Raw genomic sequence first — 18,727 nt, 5'->3', positions numbered from 1 at the left:
GTTGTGTGACTAGCAAAGGGTGGGGGCCTTGTTCCCATTGTTTCCGTATGGGGGCTCATGGAGCTTTCACATCACAGACCACACACACCATTCAGGGAGTTTACCCACCACATGTGTCATATACCACCCCTTAGGCTGTCCTATATATCTACCAACCTGAACCACCTCCACAAATATACCTGCTATCCTTCCCCATATTCCCATTCCATACTTCACAGACAAGGGCAATGTGGTCCCAACAAGTGGTTCACATGTGACATAACCATCCATGTTGCATACACTTACAGCATTATATATATGTTTGCATTGCTATGTGTGATGTTCCGTCACACATAGCATGCAGCACTGTGGTGGTAATATAGGGTCATGTATTTACATACATATGTGTGTGTGTTTGTATATATGTAGACATACAGATATATATCTATCTATATATGTGTAAATATATTTTATGTTGTATATATGTGTTTATATATATATATATATATATATATATATATATATATATATATATATATATATATATATATATGTCTATATATGGGTGTCTCTATATCTGTAGACATACATGTATGTATATATATGTATATATGTATATATATATATATATATATATATATATATATATATATATATATATATATATATATACATACACACATATACATGCCTATATATATGGGGTACATTCAGACATCAGACCACAATCTTTAACTCTCCTTCCTGCACAGCTGCACTGTTCTGCCTTGCTGAAACACATACAGGTGCCACATATGGACACAGCCTAATAATAAGGGGGCATATATAGGGCCAGATTGCAGGTAAGCCTATTACACACCTATGGCATTTCAGCTTGCTACAATACATGTTAACCTGAGTGTCCAGCAAGTCATGGCGTCTGGGACCCACGTGTCCATCATTATGGCATTACTTCCACCACCAGCTATTGGCCACAGTAATGTACATGCTTTCCATTACACAACATACACTACGTTGGTTTACAGCTTGTCAGTCAGTGCTGCTCTGCATAGTTGATAGGTATGGCCCACTACCCACAGGGACAGACTCTATTGTCCATAGCAGTTGTTCAGCTGTACAACATTACAACAACAACACCTGATGGCACATATATAGCATTCCACATCATCTATCCCAGTATTATGGACAAAGTACTACTGTCAATTACATGCATATATACTTCACATACCTGTTGTGGGGATGAGGTCTGTTTTGGATGGTTACCTTGTAGGAGTATTTTTTTATCTCCTTGGCTTTGGCTTTAGCCTGCTTTATTTCTAGGTTTGTTTGTATGATTGTTTCTGTTTTGGTTAGGTTTTGGTTTCATTTTCTCTCTCTCTCTCTCTCTCTCTCTCTCTCTCTCTCTACAGCAAATGGATTGAGCTGCTTGAAATAGATTGCAGCATGGCTTTTGTAGGTGATGCACATGATCAGGTGATGGCCTCTGCACCAATCAGTGTCCTCCACTTGGTAACTGCATGCAGCATGCTGTGTAGCACTTCCAATTAACACTGCCATGGCAACCCACTACTATTAATCCCTACATCATGTGGGCATGGTCCCTTTACCTTTCCTGTATGGTGAACATCCTTCCTATGTGTGGGCAGCAGTATTACAGACAGCAGGTAGCAATACCTCTTACAAGAGAATTTGCACACTCAGGCCAGCTACATATTTGTATGAGGTTCCAGAACTACAGACAGAGTGTGAGTAGTGTTGTTGTATGCATCATATAGCACCGGTGTTACAGGGTTTGTGTGTACATACTAGTGGAATGCAGTCTGTCTGCATAACTCTCAACTTTTGGCCTATCCACTTGATGGCCAGAGGTGTGCCTGTTATTTTTTGTCTGTCCACCACACAGATCTTGTGTCATATATATCACTGGCAATGTGTGTGTTGAGTGTATCAGTACATGGCTACATACATTTGTGTTTCTGACTCCATATTCCTGACTAAGGGTATGTTGCAGACTAACCCGTAACACCAGCAACTTGCTTGGTGTATGACAACACTATTTCACATATGGGCCTGTGTTCCAGCCTCTGTCCTCCACCTACATACCAGGGTTTTTCCATATGACATGCAGTCAGGGGCTGTTATGTAGTGGCCTGTGAATATGTCATGCTGTACTTCCTGCCATCATTCCACTGCTGTTGTGGCCCCCACACATATTGTGGGGTTGGGTCCATATATGTGTGGGTTTCATCTGCACAATGCATGTGTGCCCTTCTACAGTCCAGAGGTCAGTGTATGTATCAGTGGTATATGCCCCTGTATGTCAGTCTATGGGGGGATACAACATAAATAACCTGGGCAATTACAACATGTGAGGGATATCAGGAGTAAGCTGCCTTCAGGTATCTGGATGTACATTACCATACAATTCACCTTGGGAAAATGCTGGCCTACTGCTTCCTGACATACAGACTGTTCTGTTTGTCAGTGTAATTGTGATGGTTTCAGTTAAGCTTTGTTATGTAACAGATACATCCCATTGTGTCAACTGTAGTCTTTTCCCCTAGGGATTGCATACAGAGTGTAGTTAGAGGCTGCTGGACTATACATCTGCATTATTTACTGTTGATTGATTGTTATCCTGTGGCCCAATCTGTCTTTACTATTGTACTACTTGAAGGCCTTGGCCTGGACAGCAACATATGTTATGCTTTCTGGAATACTGTATTAAATGATCTGTTTGAGAGTTGCATTAATCTGTTTATATGTATTTCAAAGTCTAAACAGCTATATGACGTGGCATATACAACTGTAATAGTACACAAATAAAGCTTTCTCATGTATGCAAACCTGTGTATGGTGTTATATCCTTGTGTATGGTGTTATATCCTTTGACTTCTCTGTGGGTATATGTTTCAGGCAACAACTGTCTTTTGTATGGGTGACTCATACAGTGTCCATTTGATAAGGTGGCAACTGTAGGAATACTGGCTGTTCCATATGCTGGGCACCCTCTAAATATGTATCTTCCTATACATATCTATGTGTGTATGTGTAGTTACATATATATATATATATATATATATATATATATATATATATATATATATATCTGCATATATGTGTGTGTGTGTGTGTGTGTGTGTGTGTGTATGTATCTTAGGAATGTTTATTGCTTCCACATTGTATATTCCCTATGGTAGCCAGACTGTACTGCATGATATGTTATTGATATCAGACTGACATCATAGAGGTGGGATGGATTACTGTTAACATCTTGTGCCCATGATGTGTTGGGTCCTGGTTATGGGACTTGCAACACTTGGTACTGTATTGCAGGACAGACCTCTTAGGCTGGGGGGGGGGATATTAGTACGTACAAGATGCATGTAGCTTGGGCCCCCTCACCCCCATTAATGGTGCCTATGGTCATAAATGTATGTATGTTCTCTTTTATATCTATAGATATATATCTGTATATATATATATATATATATATATATATATGTATATATATATATATGTATATATATATACACACACACACACACACACACATATATATATATATATATATATATATATATATAAATATATATGTAGTGTATATATATATATATATATATATATATATATATATATATATGTACTTATATATATATATATACCATATTGATTAATAATGTATAAGCAGCCATCTTGCAAAACGTAACCATGACACTTTTATATTGCTATATATATATATATATATGATTCTGTGCTGGAGCACCTGTGTGTGTGTGTGTGTGTATATATATATATATATATATATATATATATATATATATATATATATATATATATATATATATATATATATATATATATATGTATATATATATATATATATATATATATATATATATATATATTTATATATATATATATATATATATATATATATATATATATATATATATATATATATATATGTAGACATATATATCTATAGATGTATATATATATATATATATATATATATATATATATATATATATATACATACATATCTATATCTATATAGAGAGATATTTATATAGCTATTTAGATAGAAATATATACACACACACATGCTGTTGTAACCTGATAATAACACTTTTGCTGACTGTAATGGAACTTTGTTACATTTTATTCGCTGAGGAGCTTTTCTCCCTGGGTATCTGCTGAAAATGAGCCAAAGGCTCAGTCAGACTAACACGGTTAACAAATGTAAAATAAATAAATACATAAATAAATAAATACATCTGCATGTTTAAATACATTTCCTGTACTGTTGAATGACTGTGCTGGATGATTTGTTTGTGAAAACATCAGGGTTATGTATATCTGACATGGCTTAGTGGTAAATCACTTTGGCTATGGTTTGCAGGGGTCCTGGGTTCAAACCTTGTAGAGGCTGTTTATTTTGTTGCTGGGCAGAATAAGGGCCACTGGATACAGAGTGATTAAGGCACTTTTAAGCAGATGTAAGCGGGTTTGTGTGGGTCTGTGCAGAGGTAAGCACTGCTAACTTCATGTTACAGTTTCTTATATTGATTTAGCTTCTCAAGTGCTTAATTTGTGTTGCATTGCTTATCCCCATGCAAACAAGCTTATACCCGCTTACTGCTGCTTAAAAGTGCTTACTCCCGCTTACCCTGCACTAATTGATTTAAAAGAAATGAGAAAGGGTTGATAGGAAAGTGGTGAAAAAGGGGCACAAAGAGGGAAAGACAGTAGGGAAAATAGCTAGGGATGTGCAGGAAGGCTGTAGGGAAGGTCCGTAGCTGCCCATTTCTTTTACAGCAAAAGCTGTGCATATACACTGAATTTTGAGATAGATTTGGACACTCATACCCCTGAGATAGGGGTATGGACAGCAGTAATATGTTGTTAAGCCAATTAGACCAGATTACATGTGTCCAGTGGACATGTGTGCAAACTGGCCAGCTATGTATGGGACGAGAAATTTTTAGGGGAACAGATTGCCCTTTTTTTTCAGGTGAGGGTGGGATGTTGGAGAGGGAAAGTAGGTATATTTGGGGAGGTAGGTTGGGTAGGTTAACAGACAAGACAAACAAGACACATGCAAGGGCAGTATTTGACACATGTGGGGGATAAACACCTTGATGGGGAGGATTTTTTGGAAATCGGAAGTCCATGAGCCCCCTAGTGAAAACAGTGGGACTGAGGTCCCCACCCATGGGCAGTCACCACTGCACCTTCACAGCCCCAAAGGTGGCTGTGCTGGGTGCTGAGTAGGAGGGCCAGGCCGACCCTCTAGTCATGACACATGGCCCTCAAGTTGGAGCAGCAGATCTCTGAACAGCCTGCGGAGCTCGCTGCGCACCACGACCCAGACCTGGTGATGGGTGACTGTTTCCTGTCCGCACCCACTCCCAGGGGGGTGAGTCCCATCCCCTGAGGTGGTTCCAGCCAAAGGTGGTGCAGGACCACCAGACGAGGAGGTCCCGGGTTGGGCCTCAGACATGCTGGTGCCCAGTGCCATGGCCATCTGAGGTGGGACCACCAGGACCGGCCTTCCCAAATGTGCTATGGTGTTTAAATGTTATCAACATATGTTGGTTAGTAATAGTCAACACATTCTAGGATTAGGTATAACAGCATGCATAGATATTCCCATTAACCCAAACACCAGATATGGTACAGTTGTATAGCAAATGGAACACATGCATATATGGAACCACAGTGGTCATTACAACAGCATGCAGGTACATTGATGGCACCATGCCACCAATATGGGAGTATTTCAGCATGGCACATGCATAGAAAAAAATTAAATAATTATCAAACAATAGGGCATATGTCCCAACAGTAGAGTTAATTCAGCACATACAGATTGAGTTTTGTATTTAGTTTATTGTTGCAGATATTGTGGGGGGAGATGTCAATTAACAACTAGTATATTCCTGTAGTTCGCATTACTTTCCTAGTCAGTGCTGTGATCTGTACCTTACAGATATTAGTACACTACCCTATTGCCTTAGTTTGGACAGTGGTATGGCTGTCGACAACTATATACATGAACTGAGTTTTCCCTGCAGTATACACCTCTTACCTGGTATACCTGTAGAGGTATTGTTTGTTAACACTACCTAACTATTTCTACATATACTCCCAGATTCCAGGTTGATGTTATGCACATACTCTTATTGCACACACTCTGGGTATGTCTTCATCACATGCAGGTGAACCGGGACATATTTCAACTATTGTCCTCTTCAAACTTTTCTGACTTGTACAATGACAGGTTTGCTTTATTTGACATTTTCCAAATATGTACAGGTCTGACAGTCATTTATATGACATGAAATGCTGCCTACGTGTCAGAAATTAGCACACTGATATGGCAGGGGGACAAGGTAACAGCCGGCAATTATGGGCCAATTAACTGGACATTCTGGACATTTCTGTACACTTGGGTATGATTTTGCATACAGTTTACTACCACTCCCAGGATTTGAACCATGGCTGTGTCTGCTAAATATAAAACACTGTATATCACAATTGAGTGTGCTATATAGATATTGCTGTGTATCTTTTTTCTGATTTCTGTCTATAATTCTCCTGTGGTTTTACATTCTTACCTTGTAATTACAACACTCTTATACAGGATTTCCTAGACAGTTGTATTATGTAGTACAGTGTGGGTGACATTGATGAGTAATACCTTATTATTCAGAGCAAATGCAACACTAACAATTCCATACAGTACCAGAGTAAACAGTACCAGTACAGGGTATCAGTCTTTTATTTCTAGGTACAGTGTTTGTATCTGACAGACCTGTAGGAGCAATGTTTGTTAGCACTACCTGAATGTTGCCACACAAATTACCAGTTTCCACATTACTATTATATGCATACATCTCACTCTGTTACTGTACACACTCTGGTCACAGCTTGACAACATGGGAGTGGAGATGGGACATACTTGGTAATTACTCTCATAACATTTTGGGGAGTCACTAGAATGCCAGGTTTGTTCTAATAAATGTCTGACAATCAGTTGTATGTCTTGTTTGCTGATTAAACATCTGGGATTATCCCTATGATTTGCCAGGGGAACAGGGTGACAGGCAGCAGATATGCGCCACTTTACCGGACATTCTGGACATATCTGTACAGTTGTGGGGTATGATTCTGCATACAGCCTACTACCACTCTCAGGATTTGAACCATGGCTGTGTGTGCAAAAAATACAACAGTTCACATTGCAATGGAGTGTGCAATTTGGATTTTGTTATCTGTCTTTTCACTGTTTTCTAAGTCTCTCTCAGTTGTACTATATGACCTCTTGGGATTACAACAGTCATATACAGACATTCCTACACATTTTATTTATGTAGCACAGTATAGGTAACAGTGCTTAATACAACAGTAATATTAAGTGATTGCAATTCTACATTACCATATGATACCAGAGTGGACATATGCAGTCCAGAAGTTAGAACTTTATTGTCAGGCTATTATGCTTTTATTTACATACAACCTATATGAGACTCTTCCTGCCCTATTCTCAGGTGTATGCAGTACATGCCTTAAACAATACAGGTTTTATACAGGCAATTAACTTACTACTACTACTTTTAGATTTATTTCCTATGACAGTACATGCAAGAGTATTACTAACCTGCCTTGTATTGCAACCGTTGCAGTCTATAGGCATTGGCTTCCTGGTTCGCAGCTCACTCACCTGCCACTGTGAAAGACATAAGAGGAATATTTAGCCATACCTATCCATAATATACATGAGCTGGAAATTATTAAACAGATTGTGGACTGATACTTACACATGGCTGGGACATCCCCTATCCTCCTAGCCTCTTGGATCCACTGATCCAAGAGATTCCCCTTTCTCTGCTTCAGGTTGGCATAGTGATGCCTGACCTGCTCATCAGTTTGGGGTATGCCAGTGGCACTGGTGAAGTCACAGGTGAGATGGTCCCAGGCTTCCACCTTGTATTGGGAACCCTGGTATTGGCCCTGCAGCATTCTCTGATCATGGTCTTTCACAAGGAGTCCTGCCATGACTCTGGACTCCTGGATGCCCCAGCTCTGCACCCAAAAGCATACATCCTCTCCCATTCCAGACGTAGTGCCTTCAGAGGGAAACTACAACCAGTTATGAGATGTATTCCCACCTGTTGGGTTTAAACAGGGCCTGTTTTCCGCACTTTGCCATGATTGGATGGTTTTGAAAATGCTAAGCTGTGGACAAACCTGCTTACCTAAGGTTGGCATTGCTTAAAGGGGTATACCAATGGGCAGACTGAGTTAGCTGGCCTACACTTTGCTTACATCTACTAAGCTGGGCTGTGCAATGCTTAGCGTTGCTTAATATTTAATTTGCATTATATTTGCATTTTGGCATCGATTTATTATTCATTACCTGTTATATATGCATTTGGTATCCATGATTCATGTGTGCGTGGGGTCCTTGTGTTTATTAGGGGACTTCAACACTTTATTACAATGACACCTCACATCTGGGCTTAATGCAGTACCCCAGTTCACATATTTATGTTATGTAGCAGGTTATACAATATAAAACTGTATATAGATTCCTTTCACATGTTTAGTTTGCATTTCCTATAGTGAGGATCTGTTTGGTGATATCTCAATCTTATATACTGTTGTGATGACTTAGTGGTTAATTACTGTGACTATAGTGTATAGGATCCTGGGTTCAAGACCTGCAAAGGCTGTTTATTTTGTTTCTGGCCAGAACAGCTGCTGATGCATACAGAGTAATTAAGGAACTTTTAAGCAATTGTAAGTGGGTTTGCATGAAGAAAAGCAATGCTAACCTCCAGTTAAATATGCTTACAGAGAGTTAGCTTCAATATTGCTTAACCTATGTGCACATTGCTTACCCCATGCAAATGGGCTTAAGCTCACCTACTACTGCTTAAATATGCTTACTCTTGCTTACTACTGCTTAAATATGCTTAATCTTGCTTACTGCTATGTACTCCCGCTTACCACCGTACTAATTTCAACAGTAATGTCTAATGGTTCTTGGGAATGTGGTGGATTTGGAAACTGTATGGATTTATCATTCATTACAGATTTTACCTTCCATTTGTATCCCTGATGCCTGTGTACATATATTGTATGGGGCACTTGCGATTATCTGTGGACTTTACAACATTATGACAATGACACCTCACATCTGCATGTAATGCAGTACTCCAGTTTACAAATATATGTTATGTAGTAGGTTATGCAACAAAATAAACTGATCATAAAGTGATTTGACATGGACAATGGATTGTACTGGAGTGGGACTCGAACCAGGAATGACTGCTCATAAGGTGAATGCTCTACCCACTACACTATTGCTGTACTGCTTCATTTGCATATATCTTGCTTTTTATCCTCTTGTGCCATTTAAGCTGCATTAACTGTAGCTAAGTGATGGGCAAACACACACACCTACGATTAAATTTAATCTTTTGTATAAAAAAAAAAACACTTCTTTATATTTAATGTTTTAACTATTGCTCTTGTAAACTTGGGGGGCATGTTGCTGGGGGTATGCGAACACCTATGAGTGGTCTTGCTCATTCTTATTCATACACTGCTGTTCTTCATTGCAGGGGCATGTATATTCTGAATGCCCTGCTCTCAAACACAGCCCCTGCACTAGTACATGCTCTGTGTCCATTTAGGACATGGCTTGCTGCCATCCTGCTCCTAAATGGCCACTTCCATGCAGGACTAAGCTAGTCCTGCATGGAAGGATAGTGAATCCGGGGGGGCTAGCATTGCCATGGTGTACCTTTCCATTAAACATCCATTTAACTTGTCTTAATATTTCAACATGACCTTTTATTCCTTTCCCTAATTTTAGACAATTTTGTTTCTTTTTCCTGTTTATCTATCTATCTATCTATCTATCTATCTATCTATCTATCTATCTATCTATCTATCTATCTATCCATTTATATGTCTCTCTTTATGTGTGGCTTTATAAAATGTAAGAGTCTGTCCTTTTATTTTATTTTTTGATTGCCATTTACTTTTTGTTAACTGGTTAAGAAAAGTGATCTAGATGGACCGTTTTCAGGTTCAGCCTGGGGAGCTGGGAAAGTACATTAGAAGCAAAAACAAGTACAATTTGAACAAGAATAGAAAACAAAACGATTTATTTATTTAAATATTTATTTATTTACATTTGTTTATCAGGAAATTCCAGCTGGACACAGGCCCTTTTTCAGTGGAGGCCCAGGGACTAAAGCTCCACAGGACAATAAATGAGCAGCAGAGTACATGAAGAACAATTGAATATACATACATTAGCAAATAATACATACTGCACCAAACATTAGCTATACATACAATATGAAACATAGTAATGAACAGATATACCAATATCTAGCTAGGGGCTAGGAATGCAGCTAGGGTGTAAATACAGATAGTACTAAGCTCAAACACATACTGTTCTAAACTCATATACCTAAATCTTATATACAAATATTGCACTAAACTCAAACAGATGTAAAGCAGATGCTCCACACAAAAGGTGGAACAAGCTAGAAGGGCTAATGGGATGGAAGGGGAAGATAGAGGAGTAAGAGAGGAGACTGAATGAGTAATATACATGGTAGTGAGAGGAAGCTAGGTGTAAGTCAGTTGGATATGTATTTGGAGTTGAGATGAAGTGAGGTAGTTAAGCATGTCATAACAAGTCTGAGAGATTGAGTGAGGGGGAACCGGAGGGTAAAGGGTGAGCCAAAGCCATCAGAGGAAGGAATGCAATGATCAGATGGTGTGAGGCAGGGTGGCGAGGGGAGAGGAAGGGGAGGTAAAAAGGAGGGTTACTAGTCAGGACTGGGGCATGGGCATAACCAGAGACTTTCTAAGTGAGTTTTTAGTGCAGTCTGAAGTGATTGCAAGAAGGTAGTGTGGTTATAGGGGGGATTGCTCCATAATCTGGATATGATGCAGGAGAATAGTGCTTCTCCCGCTGAGTTCTTGCATTTGTAGATTTTTCCTGCTGGAGCATAGTGGTCTAGTGGTGGGGAAGCTTTTGAAGGGATGGGACTTTAAGAGGATGGTTTACTAACTTGTGGGTGAGAGAGGGTTGATTCAGGTGAAGAAGTTGAGGGAGTTCAGGTCAGTTAAGTTCTCTGAAATACAGTGGTGGCTGTGATAAGATGCACCAGTGTCAAACTTAGCAATTATATTGTAGCAAGCCTCTAGCTTGTTTAAGTCTGTTTGTCTAAGTTAGGTAAGTATAGGAGAGGTGTAGAGTAAAATGGAGATTAGGTGGGAATTAGCAGCAGAAATTCTGGCTGTCTTGGTGAGGAATTGTTTGTTTCTGTACAATGCACTTAGTTTTTTTGTGAACTTTTTTATGGTAAGAGAAATGTGAGTGTCAAATCTGAGATTGTTATCAGTCTCAGCACCAAGTAGTGTGGTGTGTTCTGTTGGGGAGATGATGATATTGTCTTTGGCTAGAATATTAAAGTGGGAGATAACTGGGCTAGATTTAGTGGGTTGGAAGATAAGGAGCATAGTCTTGCTCAGGTTGAGTAATAACTGGGCATTAGATAGCAGGCTTTAGTATATGTAAGGTAAATTAGCTTTAGTATATGTAAATATATATATATATATATATATATATATATATATATATATACATATATATATATATATATATATATATATATATATATATATATAGATATATATATATATATATATATATATATATATATATATATATATATATATATAGGTTATACAGTGAGTAAGTACAACAGGAAATTCTAACATTCATAAAAAACTGAAACGTACAATATTTACAATATGAGCATTTAAGATCAGTTAAGGAGGGGGAGGTGAAGGACTAAGGAGAAGAGTTAGGGAAAAGGATAGTGATTGCTTGTAGATTAGTGCAGCAGTATTCACTTAATCTTAGTCAGTGTGCCTACCCATCTCCTTGCTATTTAAACATTCTGATCATTTGCATTAAATTCTTATCTTATTGAATCATTGTTGGATAATTTAGATTAGGAGACCGAATCACTTTGCTTTTCAACACTGTAGATGTCATTTAGCCTATTTGTTGTCCACAACTAACCTAGCACAAATCTATCAGTTATTAATAGTGACAGAAATGGTCTTTTGTGCTTTTAGATTTTCTGCTTGAGTTTCACCACCAATGTCAAAGTGTGAGTTTCATAGTATGTTATTTTATCTACCACGTCTACTCTTTTTATGAAAATTGTTTATGGAAATTTGTCCTGTCGAGTCCAATACCTCTGTCATCAGTGGTATTTATTGTATTGTACAAACAGGAGCGGCCTGATGTCAACTGGTTTCCTAGGCAAAAGGGCTCCATGGCACCCCCCACCACACCACCTGGTGCCCCCATCCTAGTCTACATACACCAAATAAATACTGGAAAAGTGCCCCTACAAGAGCGGCACCCTAGGCGGCCGCCTAGTTGGCCTATGCCTAAGGCCGGCTATGTGTACAAATGTCCATGCTTTTCCTTTAATTGGCACTTCTAATACCTCCAAACTATGTAAAGACAGGGACATACCTTATACAGAGTGAGACAGACTGCTGCTGACTTTTGTGCAATACTTTGATAAAAATATACACGATGTTTCCTTATAGCTGTAATAGGGCACTCAAGAATCCTGAATCCAGTCCAATTATATCATTGCATTATGTTCCCAATGCACAGGTCGATGAGCTGATGCGAGAAGAGCTGAGAAATTTGAAGCTGGCTGTGGATAGAGATCGTGGAATAAAGACTAAGAAAGGAAAGAAGAGTGCAAAGAAGGTAAAATTACTTGCATCAGTTTCAGCCTGCAAAATTGCAAGGTGCATAGATTCTTCCATCTACAAGCAAGCAATGCCTCAGCTCTTCTCTGCTATGGGGTATATGACCTAGTGTTGAAATGTAATTGTCAAAGTATGGCATTTGGTATTATAAGCCACTCAGCAAAGAACACAGAATGTGGACATTATACTTACTTCTTATTACACTTTTATGCCAGTAAAAGTTAGTAAAATTCACTGAGGTGCTGTTCTGCCTATTGTATAAATAGTTAATGGTATACATATTTCTAGGGAAAGCAATATAATGAGATCATTACTCAGTGCAGAGAAAGGTATACAGAATGTCTAATTGGACAAGATAAAGACAGAGGACATAGGAAATAAAAAACTAGAAGGTAATGAGTATTGATGTCCAAATTCTAATAAAAATTATGGCTTTTTGGCACTTACAGAAACATTGTATATTAAAAATGTTGATTAAGAAATAAACTGTAGGATAACAAGTGTGCTGTACCTTTAATAAGCATATCTAAGTCTGTGTGTGCATATACATTCCCAGCACGTGTTATCTTCAGTGCCATTTTGAAGGTGCAGCCAGAGTGTTACCATTTATGTGCATGATGGTTTGTTTATAAGTTAAAGTTACTTAACTTCATTTACAATGTGTTTGTATGTAATGTAGCTGCTTGAACAAGAACCCACAATGTTTGCCTGTTTCTTCCTGACCTGGCGAGCGACATGGTGTCAGAACCGAGATGGTGAAGACTACTCTTCAGAGCGATGAGGTATGAGGTGCAGGGGTAACTATGGAGGCAAACTAAGTTAACTGAGAGAAAAAAGGTGCCAGAAGCAAGCTAAAGAGAATATGCACAAAAGATTTGTTTGTTAAAAGGGATAAAACAGGGCATTACAAGGGCACAAAACGTATTATTAAGCAAATGAATAGCACAGAAGTATTTATTAAGCAAAAGGGAAGCATAAAAAGCTCATTAATCAAACAAAATGTTTGAAACAAGGTTATTTGATAAAAAAAGCATGCTTAAACTAAAACAAGCATGTCTAGAGTTAAAGCGAGCACAAGAGAGTATAATAGGCATGAAAAGAGATTAAATGAGCAAAACGAATGTAACAAAAGGGCAGGAAGGGCACATTTAGAGATTAAATGAGCAAAATTAATAGAACAGAAGGGGCAGAAAAAGGCACATTGAGCATAAATAAAGCAAGGTGACTGCATGTGTTTTGGCAAATGACTGTGTTTTGGCATAAACTTCTTCTTCTTTCAGCTTTTCCCGGTTAGGGGTCGCCACAGCGGATCACCTGTCCTCTCATGATTGGCAGTGGAGTTGTATGGTGTCGAGTTGCCAGTCCGGTGCTCAACCTTCCACAGAAGGCACACACAAGCACTCATACCTAGGGCCAATTTAGGGTGTCCAATCCACTTACAGCATGTATTTGTGATGTGGAAGGAAACCGGAGCACCCGGAGAAAACCCACGCAACCACAGGGAGGACATGCAGACTCCGCACAGAAGGCACCCTAGCCAAGGATCGAACCAGGGAACCTCTTTCTGTGAGGTGACACGTTTTGGCATAAACTACTACTTTGCATTGATTAAAGCCTTGAATTGTATGACTAGAGTTATTCAAAGTATTTCAAAATGTGTAAAAGTGCTTACAGTGTGTGTTTATTACTGTGCATTCATTCTGAAGAGTTTGTTGTGTGCAAAGTGCAACTATTTCGTGAAGTGCCGTCAAATACAGCCATGTTGAGAAGTGTCTTGCACATGGGTGTGTCTATGCACAGAGTGCTGCCATTATAGATTGTTTCTTGTACTGTATAGCGTATTTGGTAAAGTACCGCCATTTTGAGAAATTTCAGTGAGCTGTGTGCTATTTGCAAAGTACAGTTATTTCAAAGTGTTTCTCACTCTGAGCTTCTTCTGCCCAGTTCATTCACAAAGTATAATTACTTTGAAACAGTTTATTCACAAGTTGCAATTACTTCGAAATAGTTTATTCGTAAAGTATGAAAATAACTGGAACAACAAACTCTCCAAAACGAAAAAACAACACAGGCTCCGATCTGGCTAGAATAACTCCAAAAAAGTTTAATGTGAAGTGCTTTTCATCTTCCACCTTTGGAAGACTTCATCAGACAAAAGAAAACAACTTCATACACAGTTTTAAAAGGAAAAAGGTGCCAGAGCAAAGCACAGTAATTGGATTCAGCCACCATTCAATTAACTAATTAAATACTAAGTTAAATAATTAAAAGTGTTCTGCATCAAAAACCTTTTTCTCGTGTTAAAAAAGCTCATGTCAGCAAAATTTTGCTGTTGTGTCTTTTGTCTTTTCCCAGTTAGGGGTCGCCACAGCGGAACTCCGGTCCGCTAATGATTGGCAGTAGATTTTTACGTGCCGAGTTGCCAGCCCTGATGCACAACCTTCAACGAAGGTACGCCCATTCATGCATGCCACCACACAGAAGACGCTTTAGCGGATAATCGAACAGGATAACATCTTACTGTGAGGTGACAACGCTACCGCAGCACCACCACCCAGCAAAATAAAATCATTCATTTAAAACTTCTGTTTAAAACTTTCATTTTAGAAAAAACAAAATGCAAAACTGTACTCTAACATAAAGAACAGAAATGCTGAATGAAAAACATAAATGTAGGAAAACATAATTTTAAATATATGCTTGGAGTGTAAAAGAAGAAAAGAACGTAATAATAATAATAAGTATAAAATGAGTACAAATATAACAACAGACTACTGCTCACAACACCAACAGGTGGCAGTGTCTGAAGCAAAAATGTCAATAACTATGGACAGGGTATCAAATACCTAAAAGTACAAATACTTACAGTAAACTATGTTTTAAAACCTTAGAGGATCTGTGTTCTAAAAATGTTGAAAAATTTAAAAACAAATTTTTAGTACTAGACTATAAAAATGTGCAAAGGAACTCAAGACAAAAAACAGGAATAAACTACAACAGTTGCTACCTTTTGATAACATGAAATGAAATGCTGTATGTGTCACCTCAATATTCTTCTCAACTTCAAAATACAAGTCAAAGATGTGACCTCATTTAAACCAGGGGGAGTGTAGGAATTCAGCCTAAGCTGCCAAACAAGTTCACGTTTCTCTGACAGTAACTGATGTGGTCCACCTTTTTCATCAACCACTATCTGATCTATCACTTTAAACAAAAAAGCATGGGTAGGATTCACGTTACAGTGTCTCGCTAGGGCATTGGTACTACTCTTCTTCCTTATATGGTATGTATGTTCATAAATCCTTTCTTTTAATTTCCTGTCAGTTTTGCCCATATAAAAAGCCGGACATGACTGACAGGAAGCCAAGTAAACCACTGATTTAGAACTACAACTGTACCGGCCTCTGGCTTTAAACATGCGTCGAATCACTGTGAAACTAGACCCAGTAGAAATGAATTTACAATAATTACATGCCTCACATTTGTATGTGCCCTCTGTTCTAGTGGGTTTCATAATCGTACTTTCCATGATACTTTTTAGATTTCTACCTTTTCTAAAAATAATAACTGGTTTGTCACCTAATTTCTCTACTAAATCTTTCTCAAAGGTCAATAAGTGCCAATTTCTTCTAAGGATGTTGCTAATGAACTTTGCTTCCAAAGTAAAAGGGGTAATAAAACTCTTCTTGTAACAAACCAAGTCTGTACCTGTTGAGCTCACGACTACTGGTGGTGAACTTGTACTGGGCACCACCACACTCATTTCTTCTTCCACATCCAATACTAAATCTCCTTCTTTTACGGTAAGTATGGGATTAAAAATACCTTATAGTCTCTTACTACAAACCTCTCTTACCACCTCATCAACTAATGATTCTGGGTAACCACGACTCATAAACATGTGCTTCAACAAGATGCATTCATCGTCAAATGATGTGTCTTCAGATGTAATTCCAGCTGCTCTTACCAACTGTCCCTTTAGGACAGATTTCGTCTGATGGAACGGGTGACAACTGGAAAAGTGCAAAAACGTGTTGGAATACGTAGGCTTCCTGAAAATTTTAGCTAAATAGCCTTTACGTACAGTGTCCCTTACCAATTTCACATCTAAATAACTGATAGTGTCCTCTTTGTATGTGTGTACATCTAGAACACTTCCCCAGACAGAAATGCAGTATGTTCAAATTGAAAAGGAACTTTTGGCAATAGTGTTTGCATGTTCCAAGTTTCATGATTATATCTGTGGTTGAGATATCCAGATTAAAACTGATCATCAACCCTTGGTTACTATTTTAAAGAAGGCTATGCATTCAGCTCCAGTGAGATTACAAAGAATGATGTTCAAATTGCAAAAGTATAACATCAAATAGTCTATACGAAAGGCAAACTTCTTTATCTGGCTGATACCTTATCCAGGTCTCAAATATAATGGAATAGCTTGATGCAGAGAATTTTGACTTTGATGTCATGGAAGTGCATAATTCTTCTACCACAAGACTTGATTAGCTATGAGATCATACAATGACTGATCCAGTTTTGCAAAAGCTCAATCACTACATCAGTGTTGGATGGCCGTCAAAGCAATCTAGTGTACCACCCGATGTGCAACCTTACTTTCCTTACAGAGATGAGTTGCTGATGTAAGATGGCACTATTTTCAAAGGTTCTAAAAGATTGTTGTTCCTGCTTCCTTACAACAAGAATATATCCAGATTTTACATCGTTGTCACCCAGGTTCCGAATCTACTAAGAGGAGAACGAGAGGACTTGTATTTTGGACTTCTCTTGTGAAAGACATTGATAGTGCACTTTCTTACTGTTCAGTGTGTAATAGTACTAAACTGCATTTGCAGAAAGAGCCACTTCACCTAAGTCAAATCCATGAGCTACCATGGTCAATTGTAGCTACTGACATATTCGAGTGGAACAGTCAACATTACTTAGTACTGGTAGACTCTTATTTGAATTGGTTTGAGATCGATCTGCTACCTAATCTAACTTCTACTACAGTCATTACTAAGTTGAAATGCCATTTCTCAGTCCATAGTACACAGAAATTACTTTCTGACACTAGTAGCCAATTTATCAGTCAATTGTTTCAGAAATTTGCAAGAGAATAGAACTGTGCACGTTACTAGTAGTCCAGAGTATCTGCAATCAAATGGACTTGCAGAACATGCAGTACAGAGTGCAAAGCAATTGCTTGAGAAGTCAAAGCGTGATAATACTGATTTTTTTTAATTTACTCAATCTCAGAAATATACCCCATGATGATATACTTGGTTCACCTGCTCAGAGACTTCTATCCAGGAAAACCAGAACAACATTGCCTATCAGTTCTAGTTTATTGAGGCCTAAAGCTGAAAACAATGAAGCCATTAGAACCCAGTTATTCAGCTATGACAAACTGAGCAGGTTTCTTCATCCATTGAAAGAAGGAGAGACAGTGAGGCTACAAACAGTGAAAGGCTTTGACCGGATTGGTCAAGTAACAAGTATATGTGCAGAGCCAAGATTCTATTTTGTCAAAACCGAGGGTGAGGAATACAGGAGAAATCACAGATATCTTCTTCCTGTAGCAGAGCTGACATCATAACATTGTTGCTATGACAAAGACTGTAACTTTCAGAGCAATTCAGATGATATTTCTGTTTCTGAACATGTCTTGACTCCTGATACTGTTCCGGCAGATGATCCCAAGGTTCCTAAGACTGAAAAGTTGGCAAAGAAAATTCCAGTTGCTAAACCAGATCCTACATTTTATGTTACACAATATGGTCGCATCTCAAAGCCCAGTGTGAAATACAGAGCAACTTGGACATAGTTGTATAATTGGATGATGAAAATTATTCCTGTGTAAATTGCATATTTATTAATTCCAGTGAGAATGACTGACTAATTTCTCAAAGAG

General features: G+C 38.3%; 1 protein-coding gene across 1 annotated transcript in view; it reads left to right on the top strand.

Moving 5' to 3' along the window:
• The window catches only part of IQCA1L (IQ motif containing with AAA domain 1 like), a 1,829,164-nt gene that overhangs the window by 943,730 nt on the left and 866,707 nt on the right, over positions 1-18,727 (top strand). The window contains exon 11 of the mRNA XM_044067599.1: positions 12,716-12,814. Coding sequence (XP_043923534.1) covers positions 12,716-12,814 — 99 coding nt within the window. The remainder of the gene's footprint in view (positions 1-12,715; positions 12,815-18,727) is intronic.

Source organism: Protopterus annectens, chromosome 3.part1 (assembly GCF_019279795.1).
Source record: "Protopterus annectens isolate FY-2018-M chromosome 3.part1, PAN1.0, whole genome shotgun sequence".
Lineage (NCBI taxonomy): Eukaryota > Metazoa > Chordata > Ceratodontiformes > Protopteridae > Protopterus > Protopterus annectens.
This window is presented reverse-complemented; position numbering and strand designations above follow the sequence as displayed.